This window comes from Mobula hypostoma, chromosome 1 (assembly GCF_963921235.1).
Source record: "Mobula hypostoma chromosome 1, sMobHyp1.1, whole genome shotgun sequence".
In the NCBI taxonomy this organism is placed as follows: Eukaryota; Metazoa; Chordata; class Chondrichthyes; order Myliobatiformes; family Myliobatidae; genus Mobula; species Mobula hypostoma.
The window spans coordinates 243,014,486-243,041,553 of record NC_086097.1 but is presented as its reverse complement, the minus strand read 5'-3'; the positions used below and the strand labels follow the sequence as shown (position 1 = coordinate 243,041,553).

The 27,068-nt window shown below is 43.5% G+C and overlaps 1 protein-coding gene across 4 annotated transcripts in view; it reads left to right on the top strand.

Moving 5' to 3' along the window:
* Positions 1-2,603: 2,603 nt before the first annotated feature.
* Positions 2,604-27,068, top strand: part of samd12 (sterile alpha motif domain containing 12) — a 151,523-nt gene continuing 127,058 nt past the window's right edge. For all 4 annotated transcript variants that reach the window (XM_063066290.1, XM_063066281.1, XM_063066271.1 and 1 more), the window contains exon 1: positions 2,604-3,010. In XM_063066290.1, coding sequence (XP_062922360.1) covers positions 2,998-3,010 — 13 coding nt within the window. In that variant the 5' untranslated portion in view covers positions 2,604-2,997. The remainder of the gene's footprint in view (positions 3,011-27,068) is intronic.

Here is a 27,068-nt window from a genome sequence, read left to right as displayed (position 1 = left end):
GTGTGTGTGTCTGTTTGTGAGTGTGTTTGTGTGTGGGTGTGTATGTGTATATGTGTGTGTTTGTGTGTGTGCATTTCTGTATATGTGTTTGTGTGTATGTGTGTGTTTGTATCTATTGTGAGTGTGTATGTTTGTGTGTGCATATATATGCATATGAATGTATGTCTGTTTTGTGTGTGTGTGTGTGTGTTTATGTGTGCCTGTTTGTGTGAGTGTGTTTATGTGCATGTGTGTGTTTGTATGTGTCTAGGTGTGTCTGCCTGTTTGTGTGTGTGTGTGTGTGTGTGTGTGTGTGTATGAGTGTATTTGTGTATGTGCCTGCTTGCAATGGTGTGTGTTTGTGTGTTTATGTATGTATGATTATGATCAGAGATTAAGGGAGCTTTACTCTTTGGAGAGAAGGAGGATGAAAGGAGACATGATAGAGGTGTACAAGATAATAAGAGGAATAGATAGAGTGGATAGCCAGCACCTCTTCCCCAGGGCACCACTGCTCAATACAAGAGGACATGGCTTTAAGGTAAGGGGTGGGAAGTTCAAGGGGGATATTAGAGAAAGGTTTTTTACTCAGAGAGTGGTTGGTGCGTGGAATACACTGCCTGAGTCAGTGGTGGAGGCAGATACATTAGTGAAATTTAAGAGACTATTAGACAGGTATATGGAGGAATTTAAGGTGGGGGGTTATATGGGAGGCAGGGCTTAAGGGTCAGCACGACATTGTGGGCCAAAGGGCCTGTACTGCGCTGTACTATTCTATGTATTCTATATATGTATGATTATGCACAAAAATTACTGGTAGAATGCAGCAGGCCAGGCAGCATCTATAGGAAGGGGTACAGTTGACATTTCGGGCCGGGACCCTTCGTCAGGACTAACTGAAAGAAGAGATAGTAAGAGATTTGAAAGTGGGAGGGGGAGGGGGATCCGAAATGATAGAAGACAGGAGGAGAGGGGTTGATCTAAGAGCTGGAGAAGGGAGAGGATCATGGGATGAGAAGCCTGGGGAGAAAGAGAAGCGGGGAGAGGAGCCTGGAGGATGGAGAGCAGGCAAGGAATAAATGGTAGACACTTCCTCCTTCACCACCATTCAGGGCCCCAAACAGTCCTTCCAGGTGAGGCGACACTTCACCTGTGAGTCGGCTGGGGTGATATACTGCATCCGGTGCTCCCAGTGTGGCCTTATATATATTGGTGAGAGCCGACACAGGCTGGGAGATCTTTTCGCTGAACACCTATGCTCTGTCCGCCAGAGAAAGCAGGATCTCCCAGTGGCCACATATTTTAATTCCACATCCCATTCCCATTCTGATATGTCTACAGTAAAGATGAAGCCACACTCAGGTTGGAGGAACAACACCTTATATTCCGTCCGGGTAGCCTCCAACCTGATGGCATGAACATTGACTTCTCAAACTTCCGTTAATGCACCTCCTCCCCTTCACATCCCATCCCTTATTTGTTTTTTTATGTATATATTTTCCCCTATTTTTTTCTCTTTTTTCTCCCTCCGTCCCTCTCACTATAACGCCTTGTCTGCTGTCCACCCTCCGGGCTCCCCTCCCCCCTTCTCTCTCTCCCCAGGCTTCGCATCCCATGATCCTCTCCCTTCTCCAGCTTTGTATCCCTTTTGCCGATTAACTTTCCAGCTCTTGGCTCTATCCCTCCCCCTCCTGTCTTCTCCTATCATTTCGAATCTCCCCCTCCCCCTCCCACTTTCAAATCTCTTACTATCTCCTCTTTCAGTTAGCCCTGACGAAGGGTCTCGGCCCGAAACGTCGACTGTACCGCTTCCAATAGATGCTGCCTGGCCTGCTGCGTTCAACAGCAACTTTTATGTGTGTTGCTTGGAATTCCAACATCTGCAGATTTCCTTGAGTCTATGTATGATTATGTGTGTGTTTGTGTTCGTGTGTGTGTGTGTGTGTGTGTGTGTGTGTGTGTGTGTGTGTATTTTTAAGTTTGTGTTTTTATGTGTGTGTCTGCATGTTCCTGTGTATGTTCATGTCTATTTATATGTGTGTGTGCTTGTCTGTATGTGCGTGTTTGTGTGTGTGCATGTCTGTGTGTGTGTTTGTATGTGAATGTGTATGTGTGCTGTGTGTGTCACTATGTGTGTATGTTTATATGTTTGTGTGTGTATCTGTATGTGTGTCCGTGTGTGTGTGCCTGTATGTTTGTCTGTCTGTGTGTGTCAGTATGTGTATGTGTGTATGTGCATGTCTGTGTGTTTTTCTGTCTGTATGTTTGTGGTGTGTGTGTGTGTGTGTGTGTGTGTGTGTGTTTGTTTGTTAAATGACGTAATCTGTTAGACTTCTCTCCCAGTGATAAGGATGCCTTCTGTTTTAAAGGAATTACTTCTTAAGCATTGTCAACATAATGTCAATTTAAAACCGAATTTCATGAAATTAATTGCAGAGAATTGAACCCAGGTCCCCTTGCTTTAGGAAATAAGATTTACTCTGAAGATGTATTGGTCGGTTTCACGGCCGCTATCTGCAAATCGATCACGTCATTGCTGGCAATATAAAATGCTTAAAATAATCAGACCGCAATTGGCTGGTGAAATTGTCAAAGACGATCACTTGCTGAACCACCCTTCAAGCCTTAGCAACCTGCTTCTAGTACAAAGCACCCCGGGGATTAGAGTTTTATCTCTGCGAGGTTGGGGGGAGAGCGTTTGCACACTTGTGGCGCGGCTTTGCGGTGTTTTATTTCACACGGTTCGGGAGCAGGCTGCGCCACCAGAGCCCGCGGCACCCTCGGACTGCCGCCGCAGTCAAGCGGGCAGCGATGGCAGCCGCTCCGCACTACAAGTCCCGGGGCTCCGCGCGGGCACGGCGGGCATGCGCGCCGCCGGCCGGCTGGTGCAGGTTGCGCTGAACCTGGTCGGACCTGAGTGACGACCGATGCGAAAGTCCAGCCTGTGTTCCGGAAGAGTTGCTCAACTCACGCTCTCGCCGAAGGAATAATGCTCGAGTTAAGGAGCCGCTTGATATAATGGCTGTTGAAGGTGAGCTTTGATCGCATTATCTTGCGGGAAATTAAAAGAAGATGGGGTTTATTTGACCTCGGCAGGAGAAAGCAGCTGCCTGTTTTGCCCATTCATGCGATCCCCATTCGCATCGAGAGGGGTTAGCGACGTGTTTCTGCAGAAGTGTGTACAGTATGTGCTTTAGGGTTGTTGTTTTAGAGGGAGGCTGACCTAGATTTATTTCTGGAAGCAAAACCGCTGTAAATTCACGACAGTTTCAGTAAACTATCTGAGGCCACCGTCACTGTCGAGTCAAGTGGCAGAAATGTCATCAAAAAATGCATGGTATGTTTAAAGAAAAATTAATTTGACAGCGTGTTTGCCAGATTTCCACGATAGTGTGGTGAATTTTCGATGTTATTTTAAGCAATGCATAGATGTGATTTAAAAAATATATATATTATGGGCTAGTCCGGTATTCATTGACAACCTCTCTTTAACATTTGGGGTGGGGGGGGGGAGGCGGCGTGCTGCATGTTTATAACGTTGATTTGAAAGTGTCCATAAATCATTTGAGATTTCTCACAGTATTCCTTTAAGAGTAACTGGAAAAACCCCCTACAGTCTTTAAATAATTTACGTGTTTAATTTTTATACTGGCGAATTTGCCTTGTTAAAACTTGATGACTAATCTCTAGCTATGCAAGAGAAGCCAAATATATTTCAAGAGTAATTTCCCACACCGTATTTTAAGATATAGGAAACTGTGCTGGAGGAACTCAGCAAGTCAGACGGCATCTGTGGAAGGAAAAGGGCAGTTGACATTTTGTATCAAGGCCCTGCATGAGATAAGAGGTCTTGGCCTGAAATGCAGACTGGTCATTTCCTTCCATACAAGTCTAGCCTAAGACCATAAGACATGGAGCGAACTAAGCCCTTTGGCCCATCGAGACTGTTCGATTATGGCTGATTTATTATCTCTCTCATCTCCATTCTCCTGCTTTTCACTGTAACCGCTGACGCCTTTACTAACAAAAACCTATCAACCTTCGCTTTAACCAATTTCCCCCAGGATCAATGAAGTATGACTATAACTAGTTAAATACAACCAATGACTTGGCATCCACAGCCATCCGTGGCAATGAATTCCACAGATTGACCACCCTCTGGCCAAATACAGTCCTCCTCACCTCCGTTCTAAAGGGATGTCCTTCTATTCTGAGATTGTGCCCTCTGGTCCTACAAGCCTCTACTATTGGAAACATCCTGTCCATATCTACTCTAACTAGGCCTTTCATTGTTGGATGGGTTTCAGTGAGATCCTCACTCATTTTTATTGAAATACATTGCAAAATAGGCCCTTCCAGTCCTTCGCACTACGCCGCTCTGATTTAATCCTAGGCTAATCACAGGACAATTTACAATGACCATTGGGTCTACCAACCGGTGTGTCTTTGGACTGTGGGAGGAAACCCACGCGGTCACAGAGAGAACGTATAAACTCCTTGCAGAGAGCAGCAGGCATTCTTCTAAAGTCCAGTGAGTACAGGCCCAGAGCCAGCTAACAGAGGTTCTGTTGAGTTCCTCCAGCATTTTGTGTATAATTCCAGGTTCTGAAGTCTCTTCCATCTCCATTCATTTACAGGGAGCCTATCATTCTGTGCTGTTTTGGAAAATGTCAACAAAGCAATAATATAAACCTTAATTATCTACTGTACACCCCCTCCTTTACCATCATATCTCCTTCCAACCCCGCCACACCACATCAAAAAAAAAGTGAGTACAAGGGTTGTGGGCCACCTCTAGTCTTGCAGTGTAGAATGAGATCGAGCTACAAAGTCAAAGTAAACTTGTTATCGAAGTACCTCTAAGTCCCAACCCTGAGATTCTTTTTCTTGTTGGCATACTCAGCAAATCTATAGAACAATAACAGGATCAGTGAAAGATCAACCAGTGTAGAAGACAACAAAATCTGTGCAAATGCAAATATAAATAATGAGAACATGAAATAACAAGATAAAGAGTCCTTAAAGTGAGATCATTGCTTGTGGGACCATCTCAATGAGGGGGCAAGTGAGTGTAGTTACCCCCTTTTGTTCAAGAGCCTGATGGTTGAGGGTTAGTAACTACTGCAGAACCTGGTGGTGCCAGTCTTAAGGCTCTTGTACCTTCTACCTGATGACAGCAGCGAGAAAAGAGCATGACCTGGGTGGTGGGGATCTCTGATGGGTGCTGCTTTCCTATGACAGCATTTCATGTCAATATTCTCTCCACCACACAGCTATAGAAGTTTGTCAAAGTTTTAGATGCCATGCCGGATCTCCTTAGACTCGTAAAGAAATAGAGGCACCTCCCAGCCTCAGTTCCGAGTCAATGGTGTTATTCTTGTCTCCATAAAATGAAAAGACAAGTGCTTTTAATTGTGCATTCAGTGTTGTGCTTTTTTTTTGGTAGCTTGTAAAGGAAGTGGACTGAAAGATAAACAAATGGTAGGGAGATTTCCAGATCAGCCAGATATTTGTGCATGTGACCAGAAGTGCTAAATCTAGGGGGCAAATGGGTTTAGTCGGGGTGGTGGGCAGCACCATAGTGTGAAGCTATTAAGAGCCAGTGACCCTGGTTCCATTTGCATTGCTACCTGTAAGGAGTTTGTACGTTTGCCATGTGGGCTTTCCCCAGCTGCTCCAGTTTCCTCCCACAGTCCTGAGATGCACTGATCAGTGGGTAGATTGGTCACATGGTGTAATTGGGCAGAATAAGCTCATTATGGCCTGTTACTGTACTGTTCTCAATAAACAATTATTTAAATCTTGTTTTAATATAAATATTGATATTAATTAGTTATTTATTAGTAATAAACACATTTAAAAATCAAAATGGATCAGGCTAGTTGGAGAGAGAGGTGTCTGAGAAAGAGCTGATGAAGAGTTTTCATCTTTCATAATTTGAAAGATCTTTGACAAAAAATTGTTAAATTTTCTTTTCACTCCCCTATGCTGTCTGAACTGAGTTGTTTTCTCAATCACAATCTAGAGCAAATCTGCAGATCTAAGCAATGCGCACACAGTGCTGGAGGAACTCAGCAGGCCAGGCAGCATCTATGGAAAAGAGTACAGGTGGCCCCCATTTTCCGAACGTTCGCTTTACGACACCTCGCTGTTACGAGAGACCTACATTACTTCCCTGTTTTCGCTAACATAGTCATAGTCATACTTTATTGATCCCGGGGGAAATTGGTTTTCATTACAGTTGCATCATAAATAATAAATAGTAATAAGGTGTTTTCACTGTTATGAAAAAGGCAGCGCGCATCCGAACAGCCAAGTTCCTCCCCCGGAACTGCATTCTAGCCGCCATTGCTTAAACAAGTGCTTTATCTCGATTTAATTTTGTGTATCCGTTAGCAAGATGAGTTCTAAGGTATTGGAAAAGCCTAAAAGAACCTCGTAAGGGTGTTACACTTAGCGTAAAACTAGACATAATTAAGCGTTTCGATCGTGGTGAACGAAGTAAGGACATTGTCCGTGCGTTGAACTTGCCTGCGTCCACCATTCGCACTAGTTATATGCAGAGAGAAAGAATTTTGAAAGCTGCCAATGTTACTGTTGGTTCTGCTTGTAGCAAAGTCGTCTCTCTTAGTCGGCATCCCATAATGGATAAAATGGAAAGTCTATTGCTTGAGTGGATTGATGGGTGTAAAAAACGTCGTGTTCCGTTAAGTTTTCTTATACTTAAGGAGAAATCGGTCAGTCTTTTTAATGAGCTGTAACAGAAAGCACTGGACAATGGTGATGAAAGTGTTGCGAAAGTGGAATTTAAAGGTAGTCATGAGTGGTTTGATCAGTTTCTGAGGTGAGGGCAGCTTCATAGTTTAACGTTTACCGGAGAGAGTGCTTCCGCTGATGCTGAAGCTGCCGAGAAGTTCCCAGCAGAACTGAAGAAAATAAATACAGAAGGTGGTTATTCGTATAAGCAAGTGTTTAACTGTGACGAAACTGCAATTTATTAGCGTCTTCCCGATTCCGGTAAGTGAAACTACACTGTACATACATTATTTCTACTTTATATAGGCTGTGTATTTTTATGTGTTATTTGGGATGATTTGGCAGCTTCATAGCTTAAAGTTTACTGGACAGAGTGTTTCTGCTGAGAGCGCTTCCGCCGAGAGTGCTACTGCGAGATTTTCGCTGCGCTAGACGTGCTGCAGAAAAGTATTTCTACTTTATATAGGCTGTGTATTTATCATATCATTCCTGCTTTTACTATATGTTACTGTTATTTTAAGTTTTGTGTTATTTGGCATGATTTTGTAGGTTATTTTTTGGGTCTGGGAACGCTCGAAAATTTTTTCCATATTAATCGTAATTGCTTATTCAATTTACGACATTCCAGCTTACGAACCGTTTCATAGGAACGCTCCACCTTCGGATAGCGGGGGGAAACCTGTACAGTCAATGTTTGGGGCCAGCTGAAGGGTTTCAGCTTGAAATGACGACTGTACTCTTTTCCATAGATGCTGCCTGGCGGCCTGCTGAGTTCCTTCAGCATTTTGTGTGTGCTTGAGTTATTTTTTCACTTTTTTGTTTTGACTTTCCAATGTATTTCATACAAAATTAGTGGTGTATTGTCTGTTGGAACAATGGGGTCAGTCAGAAAGCATTGGAACAGTCATGTCTACACAACAGAACTGAGGCCAATGTGGATGTTAGAAATTCACTTTCAATATTTGAAGAACAAGGAGTTCTGTCCAGGATTCCTTTTATACTGTTACAGTGTGGACTAACTGGTTGTTGGTCATGTTTTAAAGATATTTTTATAGCTGCGGCATCTGCTACTAAAGTTAGTGCACTTTTTTTAAACTTGTTTTTGCATGGCAATGTGACAAGGTAACCCCTGGTGCGCCGTTCCGCCACTGTCTGTAAGGAGTTTGCACGTTCTCTCCATGATCACATGGGTATCTTCCGGGTGCTCTGGTTTCCTCCCACAGTCCAAGGACATATGGTTAGGGTTAGTGAGTTGTGGGCATGCTATGTTGGCACATGCCCCTGGCACACCTGCGGGTTCTTCCCAGCACGTCCTCGGACTGTGGTCATTGACACAGAATGATACACTGTATGTTTTGATGCACATGTGACATAAAGCTAATCTTTATCTTTGAGCGATCTTTGTGGTTATGCGTGGGTGTAACATAAGGAACCCAGTAAAATGGGCTCCTAACTTTATTTTCATAACAGGGACTTCTACCATCAGCTGGACCACTTGCGTAAAAGACGAACTATCAACATCTGGGTATGTTTATAGCGGAGGTTGATTGGTTCTTGATTGGTCAGTGCATCAACATTTATGGGGAGAAGGCAGGAGAATGGGTTTTGAGGGAACATAAATCAGCAGTGATAAAATGGTGGAGAAAACGCAATGGGCCACATGACCTAATCCTGCTTCCGTGTCTTTTGGCCTATCATCTGGATGGTGTAGCTTGTAGTGAACCTGTTCCAACAAATTCTTGCTGCTGTTTGTGGTAATGAGTAGCAACAGGGAAGTGTTCTGGTGAAGTAACCGTGATCAGTTGCTGCAGTGTGTTCTGCATTCACAGTGCCCCAGCTGTTGATGTCATAGGGGTGTGGTTCAAATGAATCCCTGTATTTGTGAAGTCTGTGTGGTTTCTACAGTCCTTTCACAAACAACAAGAATCTATTCCTGGGCTTGGTTTGTGCCTCAGATGCTGAGGAGTCTTTAGTTGGGACAAGTTTGACCATAAACAAGAGAAAAACTGCAGACGCTGGAAATTCAAGCAACACGCATAGAATGCTGGAGGAACTCAGCAGGCCAGGCAGCATCTGTGGGGGAGAAAAGGGTACAGTCAATGTTTCTGGCCGAAACCCCTTTGGTAGGTCTGACCCGAAACGTCGACTGTACTTTTTTTCCATAGATGCTGCCTGGCCTGCTGAGCTCCTCCAGCATTTTGTGTGTGTTGCTCTGGGTAAGTTTGATATTGTAGTGTTTGATGAGCTTGGCAATTGTAGACATTTCATCACCGGTCTAGGCAACATCCTCAGTACGCAGTTGTTGGTATTTCCCTCTGGGAGTGCTCGCCTTTATGTAGGCCCCCATTCACTTGCCTCAGTCCTGATTGGCTACTCCTTTAGTTGATCTTAGAATTCTTTTGGCTTGGGGTAAGTGCCATGTCTTGCCTTGGATCATTTAAAGTTCAAAAATACATGTATGTCACCATATACAACCCTGAGATTTCGTTTTCTTGCAGGCATGCTCAGTAAATCCAAGAAACAGAATAGAATCAATGAAAGACCACACCCAACAAGAGGGACAAACAATGTATAAAAGACAAAATGCAAATACAAAAGAATAAAAAGAAATGGGCAATAAATATCGAGAACACGAGATGAAGAGTCTTTGAAAGTGAGTTCATGGATTGTGGGAACAGTTCAGTGAAGTTATCATTCTCGTTCAAGTGCCTAATGGTTGAGGGGCAATATCTGGTGGTGTGAGTCCTGAGACATCTGTACCACCTTCCCGATGGCAATGATGATTTAAGATATTGTGTAAAGTGCTCTGAGGCTATGTAAATGAACTTTTTAATGATGAAGTGATAGATCTTCATGTTATATAGTTATGTAAATTAGCAAATAAAATAAGATTAAAATGAGATGTGGCAATCCTACTGTTTAAAACTTAAAGTAAGTTGCAACTTCCTAGTGTTAACATCTCTGAAGGTCTGTCTTGGGCCTAACATATTGATGCAATTACAAAGCAGGTATTCCTTTTGAAAGGAAAATCCTACAGAAGGTAGTGGATTGGCCCAGTACGTCAGATGAAGCCCTCCCAACCATTGAGCACATCTACATGAAATACTCTCATCGGAAAACAGTATCTATCATCAAAGATCCTTGCCGTCCAGGCCATACACTTTTCTCTCAGCTCCTTCCGGTAGGAGTTACAAGAGCCTTGGGACTCGCACTACCGGGTTGAAGAACAGTTACTACCACTCAACCATCAGGCCCTTGAACAACTGCACTCAACTTCACTTACCCCTTCATTGAGATGTTCCCACAACTAATGATCTCACTTTCGAGGACTCTATCTCAGTATCTCATGTTCTCACTATTTATTGCTGTTTATTTATATTTACGTTTGCGCAGTTTGTTGTCTTCTTCATTCCGGTTGATCTTTCATTGATCCTGTTATAGTTACTATTCTATAGATTTGCTAAGTATGCCTGCAGAGAAATGAATCTCAGAGTTGTATGTGGTGACGTATATGTACTCTGATAATAAAATTTACTTTGAACTTTGCTATAGTTCATTGGGACTTTGAGGAGTTTTAATGTGCTACCGAAAGACTCCAGTAAATTTCTACAGATGTACTGTACAGAGCATTCTGACTGGTTGTATCACTACCTGATGTAGTGGCTCCAGTGCACAGGATTGGGAAAAAGCTGCAGAGGGCTGTAAACTCAGCAAGCTCTGTCATGGCCTCCCCAGTATTGAGGAAATCTTCAAAAAGCAGCATCCATCATTAAATTGAGAAGTTACGGTCTCAGAGAGGATTCTGGGAGGCAGAGACAGTGCGAACGAACCTTGTGGTGAGAAGGATGCAGGGTGGCACGCGAGCTGATATTTGACCCCACTTCACCTATTATTGCTTCCATTGTTTGCCGATTAAAGCGACGAGGGAGGTTGAAATATCAGGGCGAGAACAGAAGCTTGGAGATCGTTTGGGTATTCCAACACTCTGCTGTCTCCAAGAGGATTCCAGGAGGCAGAGGCAGCATGTGTGACCCTCGTGGTGGGCAGGCTGCAGGATGGGGCGCAAACCAACTAAAGCTCCCGTTGTTCGCCAATTAAAATGACGAGGAAGACTGAAGCGAGTGCGGAGGGGTGAATGCTGGCTGCTTGCCTTTTGATCAGTTGCTCTGTACCAGGGAGGGGAGAGCCTGCCTCTGCACCCGGAGAGTATTGCCCAGGTTTTTTTCTGCATTTTGGATGTGGATTTTGGACTATAGACTTTTTTTTTTCAGTCTTATAGTTTCTATATTCTGTTTTTTTTCCACCTCATCTTGGGTTTTTTTTTGGAATCTATAGTGGGAGGAGGGTTTAGGGGTCGAACTGCCCTTTGGTTTGGTTTTTGTGTGGGAAGAGGGATTTGGGAGTTGATGATCGTGCTGCCTTTCTTCACTTCCTTGGTTTCATGACTACCTGGAGAATTGAAAAATTTCAGAGTTGTGCACTTGACGATAAATGAACCTTTGAACCTTTTTGCAGGAGCCTGAAGATACCCACTCAGTGAACCGACAATGAAATGAAGAACACTACCTCACTTTTTTGTGTGCTTGCTTATTTAATATGATTCTTTTGTTATGCGCCATATCGTATGACATAGGCAGTCATGCTCTTCCCATGATCATGATTGTTCTTGGCAAGTTTTTTGACAGAAGTGATTTGCCATTACCACCTTCTGGGCAGTGTCTTTACAAGATGGGTGACCCCAGCCATTATCAATACTCTTCGGAGATTGTCTGCCTGGTGTTAGTGGTCACATAACCAGGACTTGTGATATGCACCAGCTGCTCATACGACCATCCGCCACCTGCTCCCGTAGCTTCACATGACCCTGATCGGGGTGGTTTAGGCTAAGCAGGTGCTACACCTTTTCCAAGGGTGACTTGCAGGCTAGCAGAGGGAAGGAGTGCTTTACACCTCTGGTAGAGACCCATCTCCACACCAACACCCCAACTGTATATATCTTGTAATATAAGGTATATTTTATGTATTACACTGTACTGAGGTAAAACAACAAATCTTACAACATATATCAGTGATAATAAACCCGATTCTAAGTTGATCTGTTTTTTTTAAATCTTTTTGCATTCAGTGATTTAAATTTTTTGTGATATGATGAAGGTATGAATACAGTCCCTGGGTTATATTTGGTGAGGTAAATATATTTTTTTTCATATTTAACACTCTTGACATTTTCTCACCTACTTAAATTCTGTACTTTATCTGCTGAGTCGTTTTGTACTGTATGTTTTAATATGACTGGAAAATTCCTCCAAGTTTTTACCCTACCCAAGTGAGATGGGATTTGATTTTGCATAATGTTTTTTTTGTTCCTCAGCTCAAGGAGTTTGTCCTTGGCAGAATTCTAGTTGTGTACATACATCTATTGATGCTTCTGGACACATCTTCAGTGATGTTCCTGGAATCATCGGGTGTTTCGGGTCTTTCAACATCATACAACCTCCAGGTGACCCAGCCGGGGCTGATCAGACCCCAGCTTGTGTCCAGATGGCTAGCTACTTATGACTCCATGGCTCCCCTCTTTTGAGCCACAGCCATCTTGAGGCCCTCTCTGCCGCATCGGTGGTACTGCGGATGGCTCTTCGAGCATAAATAGTTCAAAAGGTGTGCAAAATAGTGAGTTAGTGTTTTCATGGACTGTTCAGAAATCTGATGGTGGAGTGGGCGATGCTGTTTCTAAGACATAGAATGTGTGTCTTCGGGTTCCTTTACCTCCTCCCGGATGGTAGTAACGAGAAGAAAACGTGTTCTAGATGGTGCTGGTCCTCCATGAAAGATGCTGCTGCCTTGAGTCATTGGCTTTTGAAGGCCTCCTCGACGGTGGGGAGGCTAATGCCCGTGATGGAGCTGGCTGAGTTTACAACCCTCCGCAGCCTTTTCTGACCCTGTGCATTGGCTTCTCCGTATCCGACAAGTGATCTAACCAGTACAAATGCTCTCCACAGTACATTTGTAGAAATTTGCTAGAGTCTTCGGTGATATACCAAATCTCCTCAAATTCCTAATGAAGTATACCAATGGCGTGCATTCCTTGTAACTGCATCAATGCTTTAGAAGCCCTCAATTTTCCTGCCAGCCTTCCCTGCCACAACTCTATCATCCAGCCAACATTGTCATAAACAAGAGAAAGTCTGCAGTTGCTGGAAATCTGACGCACACAGACGCACACCTGAAGGACCTCAGCAGGTCAGGCAACATCTATGGAAATGAATAGGCAGTTGATGTTTCAGGCCGAGAAGCGTTCTTCAGGACGGAGAAGGAAGGGGGAAGTTGCCAGAATTAAAAGGTGGGGGAGGGGAAGGGGGCTAACTGGAAGGTGATAGATGAAGCCAGGTGGGTGGGAAAGGTCAACGGCTGGAGAAGAAGGAATCTAATAGAGGAGAGTGGACCATAAAAAAAGGCATCTGTTAGTCTTGTGAGACCATGGATCTGCGCCTGGAAAGTCTTCACTCTCCAGGGCGCAGGCCTGGCAAGGTTGTATGGAAGACCGGCAGTTGCCCATGCTGCAAGTCTCCCCTCTCCACGACACCGATGTTGTCCAAGGGAAGGGCAAGGGCTGGTACAGCTTGGCACCAGTGTCGTCGCAGATCACTGTATGGTTATGTGCCTTGCTCAAGGACACAACACGCTGCCTCGGCTGGGGCTCGAACTCACAACCTTCAGGTCACTAGTCGAGTGCCTTAACCACTTAGCCACGTGCCAAGGAGAGTGGCCCATAGGAGAAAGAAAAATGGGGGGGGGGAGAACCCAGGGGGAAGTAATCGACAGGTGAGAAGAGGTAAAAAGCCAGCAGGGAATAGAGGAAGATGGAGTGGGGGAAGAAATTGTATAAAATATAAATTAAATTTATATTGTTAAATACTTAATTATGTTAAATAACATTTAGTCATCCCTGTTTTTGGAGATTTTTCATTGCATATATCCAGTGTTTGAGGAGATCATTGGAAGCCATGATAGAATGTGACACGATTATTGAGATGGAGCAGTATAAGGGCCTCAGATTTCAAGTGCTTGAGATGCCTTTCCTGACCAGAATGAAGTCGTGGGAGGTGATTATGTACATAAAGCCAGCAGAGGCGTGAATCCCACTGATAATTATCGTCAGAAACCATTAATGCTGAAAATCCAGAGAAACACATACAAAATGCTGGAGGAATTGAGCAGGTTCGGCAGCACCTATGGTGAGGAATAAACAGTCGATGCTTTGGGCCAAGGCCTTCATCAGGTCTTGAGTTGTGGCCTGAAGCATCCCCTCGTTCTTCTCCGTAGATGCAATCTGACCTGCTATGGACGGGAGTGGACGAGCAATGTTTCAGGTCGCGACCTGAGTCCTGATGAAGGGTCTCAGCCAGAAATGTCGCCGCTTTATTCCTTTTGTATAGATGCTGCCTGACCTGCTGAGTTCCTCCGGCATCTGCGTGTGTTGGTCAGGATTGATGAATGGTTCATCAAACCTCACTGCTCAAAATCAGCAGCACTTGCCTCACACATTGCAACATGTACAGTGCATGTTTTGGCTAATAAATCCCCATCATTTATGGCTCCTGTTGAACATTAATGTGCCCCAACACACTCTTTTATACTGGCTGTCATAAACCTCCTTTCTGCATCTCGTACCTTCCATGAGAGCAGGGGTTCCCAACCTTCTTAATGCTATGGACCCCTACCATTAACAGAGGGGTCTGTGGAGCCCAGGTGGGGAACCCCTGTGTTAGAGGCACTCGGGTGTATTATGCAGAGATGTTGATATCCTTCCCTTTCGCAGACCAAACTCACATTCACTGGGGCCAGAGGCAGGTTAGTTTGAGACGAGCCCTTGTCAAACTTTCAAGGCAGAAGTTCCTGTTTGGTTCTATAGCTGAAACCCAGATGTTAGTGAATCAATAGATAAGGGGGATCCCCTAACTTAGTGTATGAATATTAGATTCATAGAGTCATGGAGCACTGCAGCTCAGCAACAGCCCCTGTGGCTCATCTAAGCCATGTCAAGCTGTTAGTCTGCCCAGTGCCATCAACCCTCACCTGGACCATAGCCCCCCATAATCCCTCCCATCCATGCACTTGTCCAAACTTGTATCAAACCCGTATCCACCGCTTCCTCTGACAGCTCATTCCTCATTCTCACCACCCCCTGAGTGAAGACATTCTCTCTCAGATTCCCCTTAAAATTTCACCTTTCACCCTTAACCTGTGACTGTTAGTTCCACGCCTCAGTGGAAAAAGCCAGTTTACATTACTCCACATAACTTTGTATGTCCCTATCAGTTCTCCCTTCATTCTCCTGTGCTCCAACATAATTTGAGTAGATGCAAATTTTGTTAATATATATTTATCATTGTAATTGATAGTATTTGTTATGTATTGTACTGCTGCTGCAAAACATCAAATTTCACAACATGTGTCAGTGAATTTAAACCTGATTCTGATTCCATTTGTCAACGGGCTGAAGGTAAAAATGGAAAATGTGCACTGAGAATATTTAATGGGGCATGGGTCATCATTTAATTACTTTCCTCAATTGTCCTTGTGTGGTGAGAGTGAGTTGCTGTAATGACCTTCTAAAGTTCAAAGTTTTAAAAAATTATAATCAGAGTATATGCATGTCACCATATACAACCCTGGGTTTTTTTTCTCTGCAGGCATACTTAGCAAATCTATAGCAACTATAAACAGCATCAGTGGACAACAGACTGTGCAAATGCAGATATAAATATTTAACGATAAATAAGCATGATATAACAAGATAAGAGTCCTTAAATGAGTGTAGTTATCCCCTTTTGTTCAAGGGCCTGATGGTTGAGGGGTAGTAACTGTTCTTGAACTTGGTGCTGTGAGTCCTGAGGCTCTTGTACCTTCCACCTGATGGCAACAGCGGGAAAAGATCATGCCCTGGATGGTGAGGATCTTTGGATGCTGCTTTGCTATGGCAACGTTTCATGTAGGTGCGCTCAATGGTTGGGAGGGCTTTACCCATAAAATACTGGGCCGAATCCACTACCATACGTAGGATTTTCCATTCAAAGGCATTGGTGTTCCCATACCACCGTACCAGGCCGTAATGCAGCCAGTCAGCACAGTTTCCACCACACATCTATAGAAGCTTGCCAAGGATTTTTTTTTTGAAGTAGTAGTAGTAGTAGTGGAGGTCCTGTCGTGCTTTTTTCACAATTATATTCTGCAGTGCATTTTTCTTTAAAATGCCACGTTAGTGTAGCGGTTAGCATGATGCTATTACAGCTCAGGGCATCCGAGCTGGTCTGTGAGGAGTTTGTACGTCCTCCCCGGTAACATGTGTGTTTCCTCTGGGTGCTCTGGCTGCTTCCCCCATTCCAGCAATATACTGGTTAGCAGGTGAATTGGTCATTGTAAATTGTCCTGTGATTAGGCTGGGGTTAAGTACGTGGGTTGTGGGACAATGTGGCTCTTTGGGCTGGAGGGGGCCTGTTCCACACCGTATTTCTAAATAAATAAAATTGCTGCTGGTAATAAGCGCTGTAGTAGTGACTCTAGCGAGGTGTGAGGTCGGCTTCCATTCAGGATGGTGTGTGCTTTGCTGCTGAACGTACCCAGGTGCTGCTGTTTGATGTCCCTGCACTTCAAGCTAGCCGAAGCAATGGAATTTTTCTGTGAAAGCCATGCCAATCAGAATTTATTATGGAAGTATGTGTGTACTGTATATGTATATACACTGGGACTCATTTTCTTACAGGCATTCAGTGTAAAACAAACAAATGGAACAAAATGCAAAACTATACGGATTTTGAACAACAATGTGTAAAGGGAGAAAAACTACGCAGATACAAAAATGATAAATAATACTGTGAATGTGAGCTCTGGACTCCTTGAAAGTGTGTCTGCAGGTTGTGGAATCAGTTCAGAGTTGAGGTGAGTGAAGTCACCCATGCTGGTTCAGGAGCCTGATGGTTGAGGGATGATAACTCCTCCTGAACCTGGTGGTGGGGACCTGCAGTGGTGCTAGAAACCCCGTAGAACTTCTCCTGTTTCTGCATGAATATGCAGATCAGATCTTCACAAGTCCTAAAAACTAGATAAAGAGAACTCAATGAAATAAATAACAGAAACATTTATTTATTTATTTATTGAGAAAAATGATCCAATCTTAGTCATAGTCATACCTCATTGATCCCGGGGGAAATTGGATTTTCGTTACAGTTGCTCCATAAATAATAAATATTACTATTTAACTATTTATGGTTTTATTACTATGTAAATTATGCCAGGAAATAAGTACAGGACCAGCCTATTGGCTCAGGATGTCTGACCCTCCAAGGGAGGAGTTGTAAAGTTTGATGGCCACAGGCAGGAATGACTTCCTGTGACGCTCTGTGTTGCATCTCGGTGGAATAAGTCTCTGGCTGAATGTACTCCTGTGCCCAGCCAGTTCATTATGTAGTGGATGGGAGACATTGTCCAAGATGGCATGCAAAACAGTTGCAAACTTCTATAGATGTACTGTGGGAAGCATTTTAACTGGCTGCATCACAGTCTAGAAAGGGGGAAGCTACTGCACAGGATCAAAGTAAGCTGCAGAAAGTTGTAAAATTACTCAGCTCCATCCCGGGCACTAACCTGTGTAGTGCCCAAGACATCTTCAAGGAGCGGTGCCTCAAAAAGCAGGCATCCATCATTAAGCACTGCCATCGCCTAGGATGTGCCTTGTTCTCTTGTTACCATCAGGTAGGAGGTACAGGAGCCTGAAGACACACACTCGGCAATTCAGGAACAGCTTCTTCCCCTCTGCCATCTGACTCCTGAATGGGCATTGAACCCATGAACACTACTTCACTTTTTTTTCTATTTTTGCCTCTACTTATTTAATTTAACTATTATGTATATTTACTGTAATTAATTTTTCCCCATATTATCATGTATTGCATTGTACTGTGGCTGCAAAGTTAACAAATTTCAGGATATATTCCTGATTCTGATTCGGATAAATGAGCTGGAATCCTGAACCAGTAAAAGCCACTGGCATCTGCCGGTCTCTTCCTGCTATAAACCTGTGCTTGAGGTCAGTGTCTGTGAGGGCGGGGTTAAGACAGACAGAGCGAGCACACTGCGTTGCCCGCCATCCTCGTTGCCACCCGCAAGAATGGGCTGTGTATCTACCTCCAGAACAGTAGCGACTCCGGACAGCAGAATTACTCCTTCAATGCAACAGCAGTTGCCTCAATATCCTGACTAGCTGCACTGGTGGAAGAACGCATTTCTGGAAGCAATTTAGAAGGCACTGGATATATACATCCCAAAGAGGAAGAAGTATTCTAAAGGCAAGGTGACACAACCATTGATAACAAGAGAAGTCAAAGCCAACATGAAAGTCAAAGAGAGGGCATATAATAGAGCAAAAGTTAGTGGAAGTTAGGAGCTTGAAGACTCATATGGCCAGATTTGGGAACAGCTGCTTTCCAACTGTGATATGACTGCTGAACAGATCCTGATCCAGATCTGGGCCATACCCTCCAAATATCCAGACCTGCCTCTCAGTTTTTTTTGCGCACTACCTTGCTTTCCCTTTTCTATTTTCTATTTATGATTTATAATTTAAATTTTTAATATTTACTATCGATTTCTAATCCAGGGAGCGCGAAGCGCAGAATCAAATATCGCTGTGATGATTGTATGCTCTAGTATCAATTGTTTGGTGACAATAAAGTAAAGTGTTAGGAAGCTTTTAAATACCAACAGAAGGCAACTAAAAAAAGTCATTAAGAAGGTAAAGATGGAATACGAAAGTAAGCTAGCCAATAATATTAAAGAAGATACTAAAAGATTCTTCAGATACAAAGTGTAAGAGGCAAGAGTGGATATCGGACCTCTGGGAAAGTACGCTGGAGAGGTGGTAATGGGGGGCAACGAAACAGCGGATAAAGTGACTAAGTATTTTGCATCAGTCTTCACTCTAGAAGATACTGGCAGTATATTGGAAGTTCCAGGTATCAGGGGTCATGAAGTATGTGAAGTTACCATTACCAGAGAGAAGGTTCTTGGGGAAACTGAAAGGTTTGAAGGTAGATACGTCACCTGGACCAGATGATGTACACCCCAGGGTTCTGAAAGAGGTGGTTGAAGAGATCGTGGAGGCATTAGTACAGTAATGATCTTTCAAGAATCGATAGACTAGAAAAGACTAGAAAATTGCAAATGTCACTCCACGCTTCAAGAAGTGAGAGAGGCAGAAGAAGGGAAATTATAGGCCAGTAAGTCTGACCTCAGTGGTTGGGAAGATGTTGGATTTGATTGTTAAGGATGTGGTTTTGGGGTACTTGGAGGCACATGATAAAATAGGGCGTAGTCAGTATGGTTTTCTTAAGGGAAAATCTTGCCTGACCAATCTGTTACAATTTGAAGAAATAACAAGCATGATAGACCAAGGAGAATCAATTGATGTCGTGTACTTGGATTTTCAGAAGGCCTTTGACAAGGTGCCACATACAAGGCTGCTTAACAAGCTATGATCCCATGGCATTACAGGAAAAATTCTAGCATGGATAAAGCAGTGGCTGATTGGCAGGAGGCAAAGAGTGGGAATAAAGGGAGCCTTTTCAAACTGGCTGCCAGTGACTAGTCGTGTTCCACAGGGATGTGTTTATACATTATATGTCAATGATTTTGATGATGGAATTGATGGCTTTGTTGCAAAGTTTGCAGACAATATAAAGATGGGTGGAGGGCCAAGTAGTTTTGAGGAAATAGAGAGGCTACAGAAGGCCTTGGACAGATTAAGAGAATGGGCAAAGAAGAGGCAGATTGGAATACAGTGCTGGGAAATGTATGGTCATGCACTTTCGTAGAAGAAATGAAAGGGTTTACTATTTTCTAAATGGAGAGAAAATACAAAAATCTGAGGTGCAAAGGGATTTGGGAGTCCTTGTGCAGGATTCCCTAAAGGTTAATTTGTAGGTGGAGTCTGTGGTGAGGAAGGCAAATGCAATGTTATTATTAATTTCAAAAGGACTAGAGTATAAAAGCAACGAAGCAATGTTGAGACTTTATAAAGCACCGGAGTATTGTGAGTAGGTTTAGGCCCCTTAGAAAAGATGTGCTGAAGCTGGAAAGGGTTCACAGGGGGTTCGTGAAAATGATTCCAGGTTTGAATGCTTTGTCATATGAAGAGTGTCTGATGGCTCTGGGCCTGTATTCACTGGAATTCAGAAGAATGAGGGGTGACCTCATTGAAATCTATCGAATAGTGAAAGGCCTCGGTAAAGTGGATGTGGAATCCTGCGGTGGGAGAATTGAGAAGTGTCCTTTTAGAATGTAGATAAGGACGAATTTCTTTAGACAGAGTGGTGAATCTGTGGAATTCATTGCCACAGGCAGCTGTATAGGCCAAGCCTTTATGTATATTTAAGGTAGAGTTTGATAGATTGTTGCTTGAATTTCCAGCGTCTGCAGAATTCCTGTTGTTTGATAGATTCTTGATTGGTCAAGGTATGAAGAGATACGGGGAGAAGGCAGGAGATTGGGGCTGAGAGGAAATTTCGTGATGAAATGGCAGAGCAGACTTGAGGAGCCAAATGGCCTAATTCTCCTCTTACATCTTATGGTCTCAAATGCTTGTGATGTATCTGACCTTGCATCCATCTTTGGCAGGGTGTTCAATACACCCACCACTGTCTGTATTTAAAAAGAACTTCTTGTACACCTCTAACAAGTTGCCTGTCAGTCTTCTTCAATCCACAGAGGGAAAACCCTACCTCACTCAATCTAGCCTCGTAAGACATGCCCTCTTATCCAAGCAGCAGCTTGGTAAAACTCTGCACACTCTCTAAAGCTTCCACATCCTCCCTATAATGAGGTGACCAGAATTGAATACAGTATTGCAATTGTGGTCTAACCAGGGTTTTATGGAGCTAAATCTCACGGCTCCATAACCCACCACCCCCCCAACCGAGTAATGAAGGTCAATGCACCGAATGCACAGACATGCACTATATGGGCGCTGTTACAGCTTGGGGCATTCCTGACTTAAGAGTTCAGTTCTGCCACTGCTTTGTAAAGAGTCTCTGTACGTCTTCTGCATGTGGGTTTTCCCAAGGTGCTCCGGTTTCCTCCTACAGTCCAAAGATGTACCGGGTGCAATTGGTCAGTGTAAATTTTCCCGCGATTAGGCTAAGGTTAATCGGAGTTGTGGAGTTGCTGAGGCTGTGTGACTCAAAGAGCCGCAAAAGGTATTCCACACTGTATTTCCAAATAAAATAAACAAACAAATATCCATATCCCATCTTAGGCTAGTTAGAGGTGGGCTTAATAAAATGCAGACCACTGCAATGTGAAAGTAAGTATTTTGGTGTTCACTCCATATATTTCAGTGATAATGTGCTTCTTTTGTCAGTCATTCAACTTAAATGGTCGTATCAGAGAATATGAACAGTCAGAATCAGCTCTGGTAGAATTAGTGAAATTTGTTCTTTTGTGGTAGCAGTACATTGCAATACATAAATTTCAATATGAAATCTAAATTTCTAAAAAAGTGCAAAAGAGGGGTAATATACGTGGGTCCATTCAGGAGAAAGCTGATGGCAGTGGGGAGAAAGCAGTTTCTAAAACGTTGAGTGTGTATCTTCAGTATTCTTGGGACAAATATTTTGTTGCTCAAAGATTGCCAGCTGCCAGTCAAGCCATTCCTCCTGTGTGGCTCTGGGCACAGTCTTCCCCTGGGAGCCCTGCTCTCCCACACTGACAGATGGTGCTAGAAACAAACACTCAAAATCATTCTGGACCTGCTTAAACCATTGCAAAGAAGTAATGATAAAATTATAATTTTTAAATTAACGATGAAACAAAACATTCTGCATCACCCTTGCATCTGGTGCCTCCTGTTTATTTGAATGGGACAGTCCCAGGAGGTACTTTACCAGCAGAGAGACAGAATGCTGGAGGAACTCAGCAGATCAAGCAGTATCAATGGAAGAGAATAAACGATCAACATTTTGGGCGAGACTGAAGATCCTTCCACTCCCTTCCATCCCAATAAAGGATCTTGGCCCAAAATATTGACTGTTCATTCCCCTCCATAGATCCTGCCTGACCTGCTAAGTTCCTCCTACTTTTTGTGTGCATTGCTCAGGATTTCCTGCATCTGTAGAATGTCTGTAGAATTCTTGGCTGAGAGCTGGGAATTCTGCAAAAGTTTGCATGCTGCATTGCTGAAGTCTACTGGTTCTGTGCAGAAAACTGATGCCTGATGTACAGTGGTGTGTCAAGACTTCTTCACTGAGAAAAGTGTGTAAGAACCAATCCCTGCTCTTGCACTGTGGTGGAAGTTTTACCCGATATGTCCAAGCCTCTTCAATCCACTAAAACTAATTTGAAGAAGCTAACACGAGGAATTCAGCAGATGCTGGAAATTCAAGCGACACGCATCAAAGTTGCTGGTGAACGCAGCAGGCCAGGCAGCATCTCTAGGAAGAGGTACAGTCAACGTTTCGGGCCGAGACCCTTCGTCAGGACTAACTGAAAGAAGAGCTAGTAAGAGATTTGAAAGTGGGAGGGGGAGGGGGAGATCTAAAATGATAGGAGAAGACAGGAGGGGGAGGGATGGAGCCAAGAGCTGGACAGGTGATTGGCAAAAGGGATATGAGAGGATCATGGGACAGGAGGCCCAGGGAGAAAGAAAAGGGGGAGGGGGGAAAACCCAGAGGATGGGCAAGGGGTATAGTGAGAGGGACAGAGGAAGAAAAAGGAGAGAGAGAGGAAGAATGTGTGTGTATATAAATAAATAACGGATGGGGTACGAACGCTACTTGTGAAGAGGTGCACATAATTCAGTTTGTTAAGGATTTTGTACTACAAGTATTTTCAAACAAGTTCATTCATGTCTCTGTACCTAATAAACTAAACTAAAATCAGCAAAATTTTAAAAGCTGTCTGCAGGTTGTTCAGTCAGCTGAATCTTGCATGTGTGACCTCAGTTATTGTTGCTTAGACTTTGTTTTAAGTTTGTAAGGATGGTTTTGAGGACGGAGAGGGGAGTTAGGGGATCAGGATAGGGCTTGGAGACAGGGATGTGAGCAGGTTGGAGGTGAGATTAGGGATCGGGGATGGGGATGTGGAGGAGTTCGAGGTCAGGCCTCCCTGCCATGTTCGAAGGCCATGCGAGTAGGAGGCAAGAGGGCCAGTCAGTCGGTGTGCCTGGAGTTCATCTTGGGTTAGGGGTCTCATCAGTTGGTCTGGGGGTCAATACAGAAGATTGGAGCTTGAAGGTCAGTTGGTAGTCCAGGGGTTAAAGCCCAGTGGCTGATGCCTGGAGGCTAGCGGCCTATCCTGGAGTTGGAGGACTGTCTGTGTGAAGGTGGGTGGGAGAGAGGAGAGGGCCTTGTTTTGTTACTTTCGTGTTCTGTGTTGTTGTACCGAGCATTATGGGCATGCTGTGTTTGCGCTGGTATGTGTGGTGACAATTGTGGGTTGCCTGCAGCACATCCTCGGCTGTGTTGGTTATTAATGCAAAGGACACCTTTCACTGTGTCTTTCGAAGTATATGTCATAAATCCCAATCTGAAGGTTGTACCATGGGGCCAGTGAGAGGTGGGCAGTAGTTTTATCCACCCGCTCCCTCCCACATGCTGTAAGTTTTCAGTCTCTGTTGCATCTACATGAGCAACGCACATGGAGTCTCTAGCCTGAAATCCCCTCACTCCCTGCATGAGACCCAGGCACCATCGCAGAGAGACGTCAATAGGTAACATCTCCAGACCTCTGTTTACCTTCAGTTGGGCCTACGGCAGAAACAGTAATTTGAAGAGTAGAAATGAAGAAATGGGCATTACTGAATATATTTATTTGAGCTGCTTATTTCTGAGGTGCATGTTTTCGTGTGTGGCAATCGATCGCATTAAGTCCCACACCACCAGGTTCAGAGACTGTTACTACCCCTCAACCGTCAGGTTCCTGAACCAGAGGGGTTAACCACTCACCCCAACATTGAACTGATCCCTCAATTTATGGACACACTTTCGAGGACCCTACAACGCACATTCTCAGCAACACACAAAATACTGGAGGAACTCAGCAGGTCTGGCAGCATCTATGGGGGAAAAAAATTACAGTGGATGTTTCAGCCCGAAACCCTTTGGCAGGACTTGAGGGAAAAAAGCTGAGGAGATTTGAAAGGTGCGGGGAGGGGAGAGAGAAACACCAGGTGATGGGTGAAATCTGGAGGGGGAGGGATGAAGCAGAGAGCTGGGAAGTTGATTGGTGAAAGAGACAGAAGGCCATGGGAGAAAGAAAGGGGGGAGGGGGTTGAGGAGCACCAGAGGGAGGTGATGGGTGGGCCAGGAGAAAGCATGAGAGAGGGAAAGGGGATGGGAAATGGTGAAGGAGGGGGTGTGGAGGCATTACTGGAAGTTTGAGAAATCAATGTTCTTGCCATCAGGTTGGAGGCTACACAAACAAATATAAGGTGTTGTTCCTCCCAGTATTATTTATTTCAATAATACTTATAATAATTATAAAAATATTGTATACCCGTATACAGTACTGTGCAAAAGTCTTGGGCACTATATATAAAAGTGGACGGGCCAAATAGCCTACTGCTGCTCCTGTTTCTTCTTGTGTTCTTGTATGACTTTTGCACAGTACTGTAAACGTAAATTTTCATTTGCACAATTTGTTTTGCACATTGGTTATTTGTCAGTCTTGTTAGTTTTTCACAAATTCTATTGTATTTATTGTTCTGTAAATTCCTACAAGAAAATGAATCTTAAGATTGTATATGGTGACAAATATATATGTACATTGACAATAAATTTTACTTTAAGTATTTACAATTAGGTTCTGACAATGTTAACTTAAACATTAAGAATGTTTTCCATGAAGCTATCTGGTATAATTAAGTTCCTCTTTTTTAAAAAAATACTTGTGTAGAAACTCTGTTGCAAAATCACTTTGCAGAAGAGTTATGAAAACTAAAACACAGAGGATATATGCAGTTGAGGAAGGTGATCAAACCATCTTGAATATCTGATTCAGAGAAGTTACAAACATCAGTTTCACTAATCTTTCCTTCAGCTTCCGTGACTAATATGTACATTAGTATTAAGTGTTTTCATAAAGAGCTTGTATCAGTTCTTTTCAACATTTTACTTCATGTTTTAGAACAGCTTCTTTTCCATCAAATTTATGAACAGTCCACAAACTCATGCACGCTACCTCACAAGGAGTTTGTACGTTCTCCCCATGAACATGTGGTGTTGCTCCAGGTGCTCCGGTTTCCTCCCACAGTCCAAAGATGTACCAGTTGGTAGGTGAATTGGTCATTGTAAATTGTCCCATCATTAGACGAGGGTTAAATCGGGGGTTGATGGGCCACACAGCTCGAAGGGCTGGATGGCCTGTTCCATGCTATATCTCTAAAGGTCACAAAAAACTGTGGGTCAATTGTTTAAGAAAAATAACAAGATGGCTTGAGTCGCAAAACTAGACTGAGGTGCTTTTATCTACCTCAAAACAAGACAAAAACTGGGGGAAAAACATATTTCTACTGAAGTGCACAAGTTTGGTTAACAAATACTGCATCAACCACATTTTTGCTCAATCTGTCAATAGACTTAAAACCTTATCACAGTTAACAATCCATCTTAATGCTGTTGGCAAATTGGGTTCCTCATCCAAACATTTGATGTGTTATGAGTGTCTAAGACCTAAACATTGATGCCTGCAGTATCCCACTAGTTACTGCACAGAGCATGGTTAAAAGGTGTGTTTTACTTCACCTACCTATTACTTCCCCAAAGGTTCCCCCCTCCTCCTCTCTCCTATGGTCACTCTCCTCTCCTATCAGATTCCTTCTTCTCCTGCCCTTGACCTTTCTCACAACCTGGCTTCACCGATCACCTTCCCCCTCCCCTCACCTTTTTATTCTGGCATCTTTCCCCTTCCTCCTCAGTAGACCATCCAATAGTACAAGGACAGTGAGGAGCAGATAGGGAGACAGATTCTGGAAAGGTGTAATAATAACAGGGTTGTCATGGTGGGAGATTTTAATTTCCCAAATATCGATTGGCATCTCCCTAGAGCAAGGGGTTTAGATGGGGTGGAGTTTGTTAGGTGTGTTCAGGAAGGTTTCCTGACACAATGTGTAGATAAGCCTACAAGAGCAGAGGCTGTACTTCATCTGGTATTGGGAAATGAACCTGGTCAGGCGTCAGGTGTCTCAATGGGAGAGCATTTTGGGGATAGAATTATGATTACTGTCTCCTTTACCATAACATTGGAGAGGGATAGGAACAGACAAGTTAGGAAATTGTTTAATTGGAGTAAGGGGAAATATGAGGCTATCAGACAGGAACTTGGGAGCATAAATTGGGAACAGATGTTCTCAGGGAAAAGTACGGAAGAAATGTGGCAAATGTTCAGGGGATATTTGCGTGGCATTCTGCATAGATACGTTCCAATGTGTGAGAGGGAGAGAATGGTAGGATACAGGAACCGTGATGTACAAGAACTGTGGTGTACAAAGGCTGTTGAAAATCTAGTCAAGAAAAGAAAAGCTTACGAAAGGGTCAAAAAAGCTAGGTAATGATAGAGATCTAGAAGATTATAAGGCTAGTAGGATGGAACTTAAGAATGAAGTTGGGAGAGCCAGAAGGGGCCATGAAAAGGCCTTGGTGAGCAGGATTAAGGAAAACCCCAAGGCATTCTACAAGTATGTGAAGAGCAAGAGGATAAGATGCGAGAGAATAGGATCAATCAAGTGTGACAGTGGAAAAGTGTATATGAAACAGGAGAAGATGGCAGAGGTACTTAATGAGTACTTTGCTTCAGTATTCACTATGGAAAAGGATCTTGGTGATTGTAGGGATGACTTACAGTGGACTGAAAAGCATGAGCATATAAACATTAAGAAAGAGGATATGCTTGAGCTTTTGGAAAGCATCAAGTTGGATAAGTTTCCAGGACCAGATGAGATGTACCCCAGGCTACTGTGGGAGGCGAGGGAGGAGATTGCTGAGCCTCTGGCAATGATCTTTACATCATCAATGGGGATGGGAGAGGTTCCAGAGGATTGGAGGGTTGCGGATGTTGTTCCCTCATTCAAGAAAGGGAGTAGAAATAGCCCAGGAAATTATAGACCAGTGAGTCTTACTTCAGTGGTTGGTAAATTGATAGAAGAGATCCTGAGAGGCAGAACTTATGGACATTTGGAGAGACATAATATGATTAGGAACAGTCAGCATGGCTTTGTCAAAGGCAGGTTGTGCCTTATGAGCCTAATTGAATTTTTTATGGGTGTGACTAAAAACATTGAAGATAGA